This window comes from Rhododendron vialii, chromosome 3a (genome assembly GCF_030253575.1).
Source record: "Rhododendron vialii isolate Sample 1 chromosome 3a, ASM3025357v1".
In the NCBI taxonomy this organism is placed as follows: domain Eukaryota; kingdom Viridiplantae; phylum Streptophyta; class Magnoliopsida; order Ericales; family Ericaceae; genus Rhododendron; species Rhododendron vialii.
This window is the reverse complement of record NC_080559.1, coordinates 34,665,617-34,681,293: the sequence shown is the minus strand read 5'-3', so window position 1 is coordinate 34,681,293 and position 15,677 is coordinate 34,665,617. Positions and strand designations below refer to the sequence as shown.

Here is a 15,677-nt window from a genome sequence, read left to right as displayed (position 1 = left end):
GTTGTATCAACAGGAATACAGGATCCAAGAGAAAATGAGAGAACTAAGATAAAAAAGCAAGCATGGCATTAGCAATTGCAAATGTGAAATAACACTTTGGTTCAAGGGATTAATTGAAGGGTAAAAACAGAAAGGGGAAAAATAATGCAGAAGCAAATAATTTCTCTGGGAAGCAACTAGATGATGACGAAGCTCCTCATGGGTAGACTTGACTGCTGCGGCTCTCCCTATTCTCCAAGAAAGCATCGTATTCAAATTCTCCATCCACTTTCTCACTTAGATCTTGTCCCTGTAAAGGAAATACAATATGTAAGAGACGGCGGATTTTCCTATCCAGAAAATAACATTGCAGGAGATAACAGCTCTTTCCAGAAGAAAAAACAAACATCACATAGCTTAAATTAGAATCGGAGAAAGAGAAAGCTAGAGCCAAAGAACTACTCTGATCATGGATAACCAAAGAAAGTAAGTTTGCAAATATCTTTCAGATGGCCCTTAAAGTATTCATCCTATAGGGGATTTTTGCACCCCCTAGTTCATCTCGAAAAAGGAGACCCTTTCGGAATGAAGATTGACTTTATTATGGTAAGCATGTAACTTGGGCAGAAGGTATACGACTTGCCCGAGTTGCATCTCGGTGGTCTACTGTGTACGAACCTCTGTCCACAAGTATTTAATTAGCTTAAGTTTTACCACCAAATCAGAGTCTGATGTTGCATGGCTAATTGAATCTTAACATGAGTAATACAATCCAAAACCCACACGGTAAACGCTAGAAATATAATCATACCGGCTTGTTAATTGCATCCATTAGATAATCCAAAGAGTCGTCGTAACCATCATGACCTAAGCTTCCCGGTGACTTTGTTTGCTCCAAATGATAGTCTTCACTTGACCTCATTTGCGAGTCCATGGCAGATTTCTGAATATCTCTAAGCGGCAGGAGATCTGAAAAGCTGCTATGGCTGACCAAGGACGCATCACTCTTTCTATTGCATACTCCATAGTTTTGATCCAAAACCTGGCCTAATGGACCCATAACAGCATTGGGAGGAACCATAATTTCATTCGGGTGTTGGGTATGATCCTGTTGATGTTCTCCCCACCTCAGGTCTGTAGCTAAATTTGTACCATGAGCGAAATCACCAACCAAGCCTGTTCGACGCTGAATCTCTCCTCTTGAATCCTGCATGGGAGCTGAAATTGTGTTTGTAGAAGAAAAATCAACTGGGTTTCTTTGAATCTGAAAGCCAGTTGAACAATTACCATTTCTCCAGCTATTAGGAGGCACATCAACATTCAATTGTTCACTCAATGACAAAGGATTAGGTGAAAATTTTGATAGCTGAATGGTGTTCCGCCAGTTGTGACTGAATCTGCTGTTATCCAGAAAATTAGAACCACTGATTCCAGCATTCAAAGGTTCTGTATTCAAAGAGGTCACTTTCAAATTGGACTGATTACCAAATAGTCCCCCACTTTGTGTTTGTTTCGGAATTCCCTGTAGAAACAAAGGGTTCCTTGAGCCACAAGCTAGAGAGTTGCTTAAGCCACTAACTGGAACTATATTATCCGCAAAAGTTGTTGGAATGCAAGCAGAATTGAACTCTGGAATGCCAGAAACGCACTTAGTTTGTTGGAATTGGTCAATCTTCAATAGTGTTGGATTCCTTTGAAAAAACCTGTCCTTGTAATTTGCTGGGGAAATAACTGAATAGGGCATCCCAAGGTTAGAATTGGAATCACTCAAGTTCTGGGCATGATTCTGTGGGAGTAGTGCAGAAGAAGAAAGGTTATGGAGGCTAATCCCAGGAGGGTTATTCAGGTTACCAAGTATTTCACCAGTTTGATATCCTGATAGGCCGGAGTTTGAAAACCTCCCATTTCCAGAAAATGTTAGAAAATCACCAAGTCCATGGCATGAATTTATCGGCGTTGAGGAAAAATCTTTTCCCCCTAGTTCAGGAACCATGTTTACTCTCTGATCTTCCATGGATTTGATCCTTCGAAGCAAAAGCCTATATTTCTGTAGCACAACCCAAGAAAATAAGCATATTGGCATCATTATAAAAACCAACAAGAGTATAACTAAAAACTTACGCAACTAACCAAAACGTCGAGCAAAACCATAACCATAATCTATGGTTTCTCAAGAAGGGTAACTAGGTTCATTCTTGACATTTTGAATACATAATTACAGAAAAAAATAGCTTCGGAACATACATGTATATCTACACTGACAAGTGTAGGTTTTCCTGTTTTTACAAATTGTTTCATAAATCTCTGCTAAGTGGTTTGCATACTGGCGATTGGCTACCAACATTCACCAAATTTACCCAGTCTATTCTAGATTGTGAGTTACTCGCCACTCGTTAGGTGAAAGAATTCCTGAATTTTTTCCTTTAAAAAAAAAAAAAATCGAATTTGAACTTTTTACTTTGAAGAGAAAACATGTTCAAGGAACACCAGAAGGGAGGGAAAAGAAAAGGTTTGTGCTTGCCTGGAGATGGCTCGCCACATTTTCCCTGGTAATTCCTTCGACCTTCATCATGTCGAGGATCCTTTTAGGGACAGCTTCTGCATCAGAAAGGGGAGATAAAGGCTGATATCAGTCACAACAAAAGAAGCATAACAATACTACCACAATCATTGTTCCAAAGGACGCACTTTCAATACCCAATTGCTTAACTGCTGCAACAAACTTCCCATGAAGCTCCACGGACCAAATAACCCTAGGCTTCTTCTGGGTTGTCGGGTCCTCATTTTCTTCATCTTCATCTTCTTCCTCGTCCTTTCTCTTTCTGTTGAGCTTTCCATTCGCATTATCAGTAGGTGCATGCCCTTTTCCACCCCCTCCATTTTCTTGGCGATCCTTGTCTAGGCAGGAGGACTTGGACTCCAACTTCTTCCTCCTTACTACATGTTGCCAGATGTTCTTGAGCTCCTCAATTCGAACGGGTTTCACCAAATAGTCACAAGCACCATGTGTAATTCCCTTCATCACAAAAGAGGTATCACCGTGACACGACGACACTGAGACATCAAACAAAGAGTAAACAATTCAATCTAAACAAATTAATTTGGGAGACTATTTCTAATTAGTCATATGCATTACTTGTTGGATAGCCTGATGCATTGATGGGTCGAGTTCCTAACATCTTAAGCTTTTGAGACAAGCGGTGATCTAACATCTTTTTTCTCAGAACTTTGGTTTATCAAGGTTCTTGAATTTAGGTCCCTCAGCGGCTCCACCTCCATTAGCTCTCCACTTGTATTTTGCACCCTTTATATGTGGATGTTTACACCTCCACGTTAAAAATAGGTCGCACATGAAGTAGGGCGTTGGATAGCTTGAATATCAACATGACAAAGAAATCGATGATTTCCAATGAAAATGAAACACATACCATGTGCAAAATGAGACATGATGTAAGGGATTCCTACTTACTGATGACAGGAAGGTCCATTTCGAGACCAACAAGCTCCAAGAGCTTGAAACCATCAATATCTGGCATTTCCACATCACTTATAACAAGATCAAATCTGTTCCTGTTTTCCCGCAACATCTTTAACGCCGTTTTAGCATGGGTGGTCGTTGTAACTGCAAAGACCACAAAACCATTTTCGAAGTAACGGTTATGGTTGATTGGTTACGAGAAAAACCCAGAAGCATAATGAAAGAAGTTACTTGCGGCAACCAAGAGATCTAGAACCTCAACGCATGATGACCGAGACAGGATTAGCAATAAAAAAACGCACTGCTACTAAAACCCAAAAGTCATACAGAACAAGAATGGGAACAAAGGGAGATGATAGAGCACCATTAACTCATGTAGTGTACCCTAGCAGTTGAATAGAATAGAGAGTATTTTTGACGTTTGATAGAGATAACCAGTGTTCTAAATGGCGGCCGCCGAGGCCGCCTAGGCGCTTGGAGGTGCCCTGCCGCCACACCAATACCCCTTGGCGTTTGATTTGGCACCCAAGGAGGTTTGGCGGCCGCCTAGGCGGTCTTGGCGGCCTTGGCGGCATCGGCGGCGTCTTTGGAGGCCTAAAATGTATAGTATTAAACTAATGGAGATTAAGTTTTGGAAGGGTATGGAGGAGAAGAGTTAAAGGAAGGAGATGAACTTTGAACTTGGCATTAGGGATCTCCGATCTCGTTTATTTCTACTTATTGTCTTATTCAACTTATTTGCTAGTTGCTACCACTTAATTTCATTTGCGTTTGTACATTAAACTTTGCATTATGGTTATGTAGAACTTTGAACTTGTATTATGGATACATAGAATATAGTTTGATTGGATAATGATTTGTTTTAAAAAAAAAAAAAGGCCGAATTGCTTGGCGCTGCCTAGGCGGCTTGGCGCTTGGAGGTGGGTCTCCGCCCTACTAGCGCCAAGCGCCATTTAGAACATTGGAGATAACAGGACCTGTGAAATGGGATTTCAAATTGAATTATGCATGAAAAGAAAAGCGCAGAAAATTACAGCCCCTTGGGATGGTGAGAAAGGGCGAGATAAGAAAGGGGAGCACTTTCTCACCTAATCTCACCATTGTGAGAAAGGGGAAGAGCCAATTAAAAAATCCTTTTTCGTTCTTTTCTCTCCATTTCTTGTCAAAATACTCTATCCAAATGAGATTTGACCAGAAACCGTAACCCTTTCATTTCTTATAAAATCCCTCCATCCAAAGGGGTTCTTAGGGTTATGACTGAAAACACCTATTTCTTGCTGTGCTTTGATATTAACAAAAATATTCTGAATCAACAAAAATCTAGTTCAGAATTGTCATAATCTCCAATCCCTCAAATTAAAAGCTAATAATATACGACTGATTAAACCTGAAGAATTGAGAAAATGTAGCCACCGAAGTAAATCACAACCCTTTTGTCACTCTCTCCAAAATCCTCCAAACAACCCAAAAAAGTGAAAAAACATACTTGAGTTAACTCACATTTGAAGAGTGAGTACACAAATCCAAATATAGAACTATGGAATTAAGACAAAAATAATCGGATACCGACGGCCATTCAAAACCCCAACTACTTCAGAATATGTATGAAATAGAAAACAAAAGTTCATTCACAAGAAATTGCCACCGTGTGACTCAAATCAACATACACATTACAGCTCCTTGGATTTTGAGACAGGGTGTGATAAAAAAGGGGAGCCATTGGGTGAGATTTGGTGAGAAAGGGGAAGGAGCCAATTAACAAATACAGTATCACATTTGTACAGTTCTCTCCATTACTCGTCAAATTACTCAATCCAAATGAGTGATTCTGCAAGAAACTAACCCTTTCTTTTCTTTTCTTTTTTCTTTTTATCAAATCCCTCAATCCAAAGGGCTGTTAAAGACGGGACAGTAAACAAACAATGCAACAAATCAACAGAACTTGGATCAATTTTCCACAAGAAACCCAATTAGGTTAAGAGTTGAACAAGCCTTAATCAAACACAAGAGAGGAGAATCAAACCCTGGTACTGGCATTTTTGCAGCATGGTATCCAATAGCTTCAAACAAGTTGGGTCATCATCAACGGCAAGAACACGCATACCCACCGGAAATCTATCGTTTTCAGACCCTAATCTCGCTCTAATTTCCTCCACAGTCATCTTGGGAAGAGCAATTTCCAAAACCCAGACGGCAGTATACACAAAAACCAGAAATCAAAATGCAAAAGTTGGAGTTTTGAGTATCGAAACAGGGGGTCAATTATTCAGTGAAGAGAAAGAGAGAGAGAGGAAATGGAGAAATAGATTGAATGACTGGAGTTAAGTAAAGCTGTTCACGTTGGTAATGATTGCTCCAACCCAACAACTCCCTCTTGTTTATCTATCTTTTTGCTTAATTCCCAATAGAGATCTCTTTCCAATATGGTATAGTCGCATGTGCATCATGTTTTCACGAACAATGGACCTTCAAAACTCATCCTAGGACCTTTTTCTCTGCTCCTTACTATATGGCAAGAGGCATGTGCATATTTGGAAAGTGTTAGACTTTCATAAAATATACTCCTGTATAGTGTGTCTCTTCAATAAGCCTAAACTCTTTAGACCCCGTTTGGGAATTCAAATGTTTAAAAAGTCTTCTTTTTTTTTTTTTTGTCTTAATCTTGTCCTATGAGTGATTTTTTCCTCCTCTTCTGGTGATTTTTGTAGTTTTCAAGTACTTCTCGAATACGAAAATTGAATAAGACTATATATTTAAAGTGGCACCCTAAGTGTAGCATCCAAATGGAAAAGAATCAATAAAATGAAACATTTTGCACAAAAAAAAAAGGGTCATTGAAGAGAAAACGAATTGCAAAAGATGCTGGTTCTCAGGATTTCCTTCTGTTGAGAGAAAAATGGAAAGGAAGAAGGTTTTCTGGATTTCCAAACAGGGACTTAATCACAACTGGGAACCAAGCACCCGTAAAAGAGATCTGGAGCACAGGAATAAATATCCAAGTACTTGATCAGGGATTCTAGTGACCAAGGGTTCAGATCAATGGTAACGATTTAGTTTGACCGTAGAAGTTTGGTGGTGGTGGCCTACGAATGATCAGAATGCTGCTTTGAAAAGTTCTTTCAAAATGATCCTCTTGGATATGCTGGGTTTCATCCTATGCCCTTGTGTTGAAAAGACAAAGAATAATTGGGAAACGTAGGCTTTAGAAGGGTATTACAGTCAAAGTAGGGGTACTCAATGGGTAAATTGCAACAAGAAAATCTGAACAAAATCTGGGTATTGATTCTACTGCTTTAAATGCTATAGATATGGAAATTTTCCTTCTGTGGGAAGCCATTTACATCAGAACAATTCCTTTATTTGATTAGGAAAGGTGCGTGATTCGGGGCCCATTACAAGATTTCAACCCACTTCAATCAAGCTACGGCCATAAATGCATCAATAACAGTATTCGCATATAGAACATCAATGATAGGTTTTTTTTGGATGAGCATATCTTTTTACGGACGTGGAAACTTTATACCCATCTCAAAGTCAATTGGCAATGAATGGAGAGGTCCCAAATGTTATTTCACACCCCGCGATGACAGAACAGCGAAAAGGCTGCACGATGATAGGATCCAAAAAGTGACCACACGTGACAGACCTCAAAACGCGGCGGCTGCACGTGAGGGGATGTTAAGGAAATGAATCTCACATTGCTTGGGAGTGGAATGGGTGATCACTTAATAACATCTGGGACCTCTCAACTCATTGCCAATTGGTTTTGAGATGGACATAAAGTTTCTACCACGGAGATTTCTGTGAAAATGAGTTTACAGAGGTAAATTTTACCGGTTCGAAATGTTTTGGACGGTTCAATTTGTTTTTAAAAAAAACTGAGGTTCGGACCGTGCAGAACAGTTTTGGATAATCGCGATTGGTTGCTGCTGTAAATAACTTGAATAAGTTTATCTCTTCTCGGATATGGTGCTGTAAATTTGTTTCTTGTAAAGGGATTCTATCTCTAGTACATTGTTTTATGGTTGGAGCTAGGGCTGCAAACGAGCCGAGCCGAGTTTTAGAGTGTTCGAGCTCGGCTCGAGCTCGTGACGAGCTGCAGGACTCGAGCTCGAGCTCGGCTCGAGATGTATTTACAGAGCTCGAGCTTGGCTCGCTCGGCTCGTTTATGAAACAAATATATATATTACTTACAGAGCTCGAGCTCGGCTCGCTCGGCTCGTTTATGATTACTTACAGAGCTCGAGTTCGGCTCGCTCAGCTCGTTTATGAAACAAATATATATATATATATAAAATATAGTTGGACTCGAGAGCCAATTCGAGCCGAGTTTCGACTAGCTCGAGCTTGGCTCGTTTCATAAACGAGCCAAACATTTTAGCTCGAGCTCGTTCGTTTGTGTCTTGAATTGAGCCGAGCCGAGCCGTTATCGAGCCGAGCTTCGAGCGGCTCGCGAGCGGCTTGGATCGTTTGCAGCCCTAGTTGGAGCTTAATAACTCTCTCCTTGGTTCGTCAAAGGTAGGTCATTCACGCTTGGACTAGAAAATTCACAAGACGAGTTGAAGCTTGGTTTTAAAATGTAATGAGTTCCAAAACATATATTCAACTTGTTTATGAGACAAGCCGATCTTGAATAAGTTTTAATCGAGCCAAATACGAATTAATCTTGAATAATTTAAATTTTTTATACAATATAAGTTGCACTTGCACAGTACTAGCTTGTTAAAGGCGCTTAATTTGAAAACTTAATGAACTTTTAAAAAATATTCAAGTTTAGTGTCTCCCTTGTTTATGTAACAAAACGATTTCGGACCAATTTTTAATGAACAGACACGAGCTCGAACTCAAGCAGCGTTACTCGTTTATTGGCCCTACCACGGTTACCGTAAAAGGTGGTAGTGTTTGACGAATTGGGTGACAACCGTCCACGAGAAAAATGTCAGATATTGGACCGTTTCAATGAAAAAAAGACAAAGGCATGCACAGGCGCACTGCCGTTTCACGAGCCGCACAAAAGTCAAATTAGCCAAACAAAGAGCATCCACCTGCTTAATTTACAATATCTTGGGGGCCAGTCACATAATTTGCATGCAGGGTTCGTGAGCGCAAGAGTGAAAAATGTCTTTGAAACACATTTTAAATTACTATCATATCCATCAGAGTGAGGATCGAAACATGAGCACAGTGTGAAAATTGAGAACACAGAGCACGTCATATTTTGTAAGATTATATGAATAAGGGCTCTCACAGGTGTCTTTTGTTTTTCCTGATCATGACTCTCACAGGTGTCGTTACCACGTTCTGCATGGCAGGCACCTCACACATGCAGATTACGTTTATCTATGGGTCATGTTTACAACTTTACATACTCTCTCTCTCTCTCTCCCTCTCCAAGCAGCTGCCTCCATCTCTCTCTTTACTATTCTTTCTTTGATCCCCTTTCTGGGTCGGTAGACTCGGTACTACTGTTTCTGTGAATGGAGGCTAAACGCTATGAAATTGCCTCGACCGTGGCATTGCTTCTCCTACTAGGGGTACTACTACTGCCTTTGGAAGCCGGGCGATTGAACCGGTTGGATCAGGTGATCCGGATGCCAGGGGAGGAAGATGGACCCGAAGGAAACGGCACCCGATGGGCGGTTCTCGTCGCGGGTTCGTTGGGATATGGGAACTACAGGCATCAGGTGAATTACCATGAACAAAAGATTAGTTTTTTATTTTTGTTCTTTTTTTGGTTCGGGTATTTACCAGTGCCAAGTAATTATGGTGGTGCATATATACAGGATTATTATGAATTAACAGGCGGATGTACTATTCGAAGCTCTCTCGATGCATTTCTTTTCCTATTAATGATTTGAAAATAATCAAATTTTCTTTGCCGATTTAAAAAAAAAAACAGGCGGATGTATGTCATGCGTACCAAATACTGAAGAGAGGGGGTTTGAAAGACGAGAACATAGTTGTGTTCATGTATGATGATATTGCAAAGAGTGAACTCAATCCGAGGCAGGGAATTCTAATTAATCATCCACAAGGCCAAGATGTGTATGCTGGTGTGCCCAAGGTACGTATAAGTTCCTCTTCTAGTTGCGAAAATTAATTTCAATTATAATCTAGAGAACACATGCAAGAGGTAGTACAATTTCTATTCAATCCTCAATTAAGTACCTCGAAACCCGGCATTGTCGTAATTGAAAAATTGCAGATAAAAAAAAAAAAAAAAGAAGTGGAAATTTGTCACTGGTTTATATGGTTAATTATTGATAACATTGTATCTGACGACTCGTCATGCTTCGGTAGAATCTGCATTGCATGCATTCCGCATATATATTTTTACTTGCCTTTGGAAGCTAGTAGTATTAATGCTTAAGAAATAACCTCTCTTTCCTATGGCCTATCTAGCTGAGCGAATGATTAGGACTTTTGATCTTGGGTCATGTTTTCAATGGTGGGATATAATGGGTAATAATTCCATTGGACTATTACTGAGGGCATTGACAGTACCAAGTTTGGAATGAGTTGTATGTCCATGTTTCTAGGATGTTAATAAGATTGGTTTTTCAACCCACATGTATATGTAATCCTGAGAAATGTTTTACAATGCCGAAAAAGTGTACAGAAAAATCTACTTCGTACCCAATAGGTCTGGGTAGATTCTGCGGTACACCACAGATGCCATCTGTTTTGAATACAAAGGCTAGAAATATGCTATTGGGTTGTAATCAACTTTCGTTTCAAATCCCGTCAATCAAGCTTGCCCTTGAACTGTGATTTGATTTAAATATTTGAATGCATATCCAAATTAGAATCAAACTTCCAGTTATGTACTACTGATGGTTTCATTGTTTGTAATGAAAGACGCATGTTGCTTAATCTGACGAGAAGGGCGTGTTGCAAGTGGAAAACTAATGTTTTGCTACATTGACATTAATGTTGCTTTTTATTTGCGTTTCCCTTGTTGGTCTGATTTATGTACTGACTGGGGTATTCGGGCTATGGTGACAGGATTACACTGGCGAGCATGTCACTGTGGAGAATTTGTACGCAGTGCTTCTGGGGGATAAAAAAGCTGTGAAAGGTGGAAGTGGGAAGGTTGTGGATAGCAAACCCAATGATAGGATTTTCTTGTACTACTCTGATCATGGTGGCCCTGGCGTGCTTGGTGAGTTTTATAGTTGTATTGTTTCATTGCATAACCTTGCATGTCTTTGGTGTGAAGTGAAATACGGAGCATCTTGACTACAACAAGAAGAAAATGTTGAGCAGTCAAAGTGATGAATTAGTTGTCTCAATTACAACCCCAGGTCTAACAGGTTGAAATGCAGTACAAATAAAATGAGACTAAAGTGCATTAGGCATCAACAACAGTGACCTTCATTCTTGTGTCATGATCATCGATACCATTTGTGGTAATATAAAGGTTTTTGCCAGTAATAGGAACGGAAATGAAAATAACCGCTTACAGCCATATAATATAGCAATTTAGGGATTAAATATGCTTTGGCTATAGAGAAATTTCTTGCTTGCAATGATTTCCTGTTTGTTTGTAGGGATGCCAAACATGCCTTTTCTGTATGCAAAAGATTTCATAGAGGTTTTGAAAAAGAAACACGCATCTGGAAGCTACAAAGAAATGGTATGTTGTTGAGGTTTTCCGTTTCTTTGGAGTTCATCATGTGGAATAGCATAGTTGTTTTTATATTTACCATGACTGGAATGACGAGTGTGTAGGTGTTGTATATTGAAGCATGTGAAAGTGGTAGTGTTTTTGAAGGCTTGATGCCAACAGATCTCAACATTTACGTCACAACAGCATCAAATGCAGAGGAGAGTAGCTGGGGAACATATTGTCCCGGGATGGAACCTGCTCCTCCTCCGGAATACATAACTTGTTTAGGGGATCTGTATAGCGTGTCTTGGATGGAAGACAGGTATGCGTTGATGCAACTTTTTAGAGGAAAACTGAGGTCAGTTTAGGAATTAAACTTAACACTGTAAGCTGGTTTAGACTTTAGACATTGAGATTACAGTATATGTTTTGCATGGAACCCAAAATTTCAAGCCCTGGCATGGAATTGAAGGTTACCTTAATTTGAAAAAGACAGATGGAGTTTGTATTTGGGGGGCCATTTGCAAAGCAGAAATATATATGACATGTCACCAAATGCAACACGGAGTCAGTCAAAAAGAATCTGGGGAAAATAGTTTAGTTGAGAGTCCAAGACTGCAAATTGGAAACTAAAAGAAGTATATTTGTGTTTTTCATCCTCGGAAGCACTTGCCATTGCATTTATGGGCGCATATATTGTGCATGGTATGATTTGTCATGATGACATTAAGTTTTTAGGCATTGTTCCAAACTCTGAAAATAATAACCCTCTCAAGAGTAGACAGCTGCAAGGTGAAGGTCAAATTTTGCCATTATTCTGGGAATTGGAAATCAAGTTGAATCCTCCCTAGATATCTCATTACACCTTTGTCTTTCAATGGGTACTAAATAGTTGTTTGTTCTCCGTAATTGCAAATGCACATAGGGTTTTCATTTGTGCTTTGGAAAGCATCCTCAAGTTCACTTGTTTCTTCTTTCGTTTTTTTCCCCCTAAAATTTACTTAAATAAAAGTACTTCGTATATTCATTCATCTGAAAAGCCCATTATGTCAAAAATCCCAACCCGAAAAGTCCCACGCTGATAAGTTAGCGTTAGTTTCTGTAGCTGAAACTGTTGTAGACTAAATCGATCTACAGGGGAAAATTACATGTTTATTGCTTTTTCGTTGTTTTCTTTGTCGCCGTTCTCTGCAGTAACAGATTTTTACACTTGTGCTGTTTTCTTTCTGTAGTGAGACCCACAATCTAAAGAAAGAAACATTAGCACATCAGTACACCAAGGTAAGACCAAAAATTTTGAATCAAAGAGCCTTGTTTATCTTGTCATTAAGGCACGGCATGATTCAATTGCCCAATGGAAACAAAGAAGCGTAATATGGCTGAGGTTTGTGCAAAGCATGGCATTGTGCTTTTGAGACAGAAAGTGAATGTTCCACTTTCCACAAACTATGTAAAATGTGGGACTTGAAGGCCATACTGGCAGAACATCAAGTCTAAATTTAATAACTCAATAAGTAGCTATAACCTTGTTTACCAGCATGCGATTGTGCATTACTTGTGCAGGTGAAGGAGAGGACTTCAAATTACAACACATATAACGCCGGATCCCATGTGATGGAATATGGGAATAAGAGCATCAAAGGTGAAAGGGTTTATCTGTATCAAGGTTTCGATCCTGCCACTAAGAACTTTCCGGTAAACGAAATTTACTTTGGTACACCCATGGATGTTGTTAACCAAAGGGACGCAGATCTTCTTTTCCTGTGGCAAAGGGTGAGCAGTGTCTTTTCTATGATATTTTCTGTAGACATTCCAAATTATGTTCAATGTTATTTGGAAAGTTGAAAAGCCAAACTAACTGTAAGCAATGCTTAAAGTTCCCGGCGTATTTTAAATTTGTTTGTTTTATAACCGGAAGCTGTTTATTCCAGTCTTGCTATCTAAATCTGTTGCTATATATTGCAGTACGAAAGATCTGAAGAGGGATCAGAAAATAAGAGAACTCTTCTCAAGGAGATCACAGAAACAGTGATGCACCGTAATCACTTAGATGGTAGCGTAGACATGATCGGAGTGCTTCTGTTTGGACCCAAAAAGGGACCTTCTACCCTCAATTCCTTGAGAAAACCTGGTTTGGCCCTTGTTGATGATTGGATTTGCCTCAAATCAATGGTAATTTTCCCCTCTTCCTCATTTCTTTGACCAAATTTGAAATCGATATCGTAGCTCACTAGTTATACAAAGGACTAATCACTATAATGCTACCAAACACAGGTTCGATTATTTGAGAAGCATTGTGGGTCATTAACCCAGTATGGCATGAAACACATGCGAGCATTTGCAAACATATGCAACAATGGGGTGTCGGAGGCCGCTATGGAGGAAGCTTGTGTGGTTGCATGTGGAGGACATGACTCCGGCCAGTGGCATCCTTCATTTAGAGGGTATAGTGCTTGATTGTTGAAACTTAGGTACATGGTGACGATCAATGTTGCACATGTCAGTTTGTAACATATAAAGAGCTTATACATACTTCTAAACTTAGTTTTGTTTTCTGTGTTTTCACTACCTCTCCTATTTCATGATTGTACATAAGCAAAACTAAAGAAGTTGAATAAGCATAGTTTCCATATGTTCCGGTAGAACTACGAAGGAAGTTGTCCGTTATGTGTGAGTTTTACACGATGCACGTTGACTCCACATCAATCAGACAACTCGAAACACAATTATAATTACGACTGAAGCTGTGATGCATCATTGTCAGACTATAACAAGTCTTCTAGATCAAATGAAAAGTAAAATTACGTTTGTGTTTAGATGTACATTATAATTAACCAAAGAATTTAGTTATTTCTGGGGATTGCCAATTTAAAAAAAATAACTTGTATATGATCTATTTTTTTAACCCCACTAAGTAAAATTTCTGACTCTGCAAGACCTTGTGACGTGTTCACAATTGTGTGTTTGACTTTGTGTGTATCTCTAAAATATCTAATTTGCTTCTAATCTTGTAGTCGTCTTCCGTTTTAAGCTTTTGTCTGGTTCGATGATCTTTGAATCGGTCTCCTTTGGACTAAGTTTCGTAAATCAAACATTATTATTTTCATCCTTTGTCTCCATCATCTTTTAGTACTCCGAAATTTTATTTATCATTATGTAATTGGTCTTGATCCGATTTGATCTGATTTAAAATGTGAGGGATACAAGTGTCTTATCAAAAGATTTGTTTTTCGACCTGTTGAGGGTAAAATAATTATGTATTTTGATGTACAGATTATTTTTAATAAGAACCGTTTCGGTTAGAAAGTAGATTTAACAAGCTTTTTAACGGATCAAACCACATACAAATCGAATTTCGAGTGTGTTCGTATCAACCCCACAAACCTTGACTTGTTTTGTAATGTGGAGTATGCGCCTGGGGCGCACAAGATTGCGCCTACCCCACAAACGTTGACTTGTTTTGCAATGTGGAGTATGCGCCTGGGAGCATATAAGTGCGCCTGGGGCGCACAAGATTGCGCCTGGGGCGCATTAAAGCTTCAAGATGAGCCAAACTTTGTAGAGTTGCTCCGGATACTCTCGAACTCCGATTTGTGCGTGGTTTCAGCCGTTAAAAAGGTTGTTAAATCTATTTTCTAACCCAAGTAGTTTGGATAATATATCATTTGTATTTTAAGAGATGTGACCATTTTACCCTTAGTGGGTCAAAAAATAATTCATTTCGGTAAAATGCTCATATATCTCTCATTTTAAATCGGATCAAGACCCATTATATATCAATAAATATAATTTTTAAAGCACTAAAAGATGGTGGAATCCAACCATAAAAAAAATTTAAGTTTCTTTTGTGAAAAGTGGGTACAATGAAGACGACTACAAAAATCGTCAAAGCCACTAAGGTTAAAACATGTTCTAAATTTCATTCGGTGATAAAATCCCTATTTCGTAGGTATTTTTTCATTGTCTAAGTATTCCAAAGAGTTCATAGAGCATCTACACTTCATCGAAGCGTAGGAGAAACCGTTTTATCAATGACATTCGCCCAACTTTGGGCTTAAATATTTTCAAAGCCAAATTTTGGAATCTATTACCACCAATGCAACATAAAATTAAGAATGTTTCCAATGAGAATACGGAAAAAGATTGAGAATGTATTTCAATCTACCGCCACCACATTATAACTACGACCTCCAATGTCACCATAACGCATCAAGTAGATTTTCTATTCCGTTTGTCAATTACTCTTTGCGCTTTGTGAGCGGACATGGATATATGACCTAAAGCGTGTACTTATGTTTTTCTTTTCTCTAGCATAAGGGTCGCCTCCTACTAATGAATTATAAGTATCTAATTTACTTCCCTAGGTGCTACTTATTTAAGTTTCGTTTGTGAAAAGTGGGTACAAAGAAGACGACTACAAAAACCATCAAAGCCACGAAGGCTAAAACATGTTTTAAATTTCATTTGGTGATAAAATCCCTACTTCGTAGGTATTTTTTCATTGTTTAAGTGTTCCAAAGAGTTCATAGAGCATCTACACTTCATCGAAGCATAGGAAATACCGTTTCATCAGTAACATTCGCACTCGTTTACATAATCTATAAAAAAAAA

General features: G+C 39.0%; 2 protein-coding genes across 6 annotated transcripts; one reads left to right on the top strand and one right to left on the bottom strand.

Annotated features, from left to right (window-relative positions):
* Window positions 1-44: 44 nt before the first annotated feature.
* Window positions 45-6,415, bottom strand: LOC131320309 (two-component response regulator ARR12-like). Of its 5 annotated transcripts, XM_058350976.1 has the most exons (7): window positions 5,481-6,415; window positions 3,449-3,601; window positions 2,668-3,033; window positions 2,501-2,577; window positions 1,267-2,026; window positions 791-1,197; window positions 45-289 (listed from the first exon to the last, which is right to left on the bottom strand). In XM_058350976.1, the coding sequence occupies exons 1-7, from the start codon at window positions 5,617-5,619 to the stop codon at window positions 197-199; spliced, it is 1,995 nt and encodes a 664-aa protein (XP_058206959.1). In that variant the 5' UTR covers window positions 5,620-6,415; the 3' UTR covers window positions 45-196. The 5 variants fall into 5 exon arrangements, with proteins under 5 accessions (XP_058206959.1, XP_058206957.1, XP_058206958.1 ...); XM_058350974.1 differs by having other exon boundaries at window positions 791-2,026; XM_058350975.1 differs by having other exon boundaries at window positions 791-2,026; window positions 2,677-3,033.
* A 2,236-nt stretch (window positions 6,416-8,651) lies between these two features.
* LOC131320308 (vacuolar-processing enzyme) lies at window positions 8,652-13,688 on the top strand. The gene is made up of 9 exons (XM_058350973.1): window positions 8,652-9,141; window positions 9,357-9,521; window positions 10,463-10,619; window positions 11,008-11,093; window positions 11,189-11,388; window positions 12,299-12,347; window positions 12,630-12,839; window positions 13,032-13,238; window positions 13,341-13,688. Exons 1-9 carry the CDS (start codon window positions 8,935-8,937, stop codon window positions 13,521-13,523), a joined length of 1,464 nt encoding a protein of 487 aa, XP_058206956.1. The 5' UTR covers window positions 8,652-8,934; the 3' UTR covers window positions 13,524-13,688.
* Window positions 13,689-15,677: the final 1,989 nt, after the last annotated feature.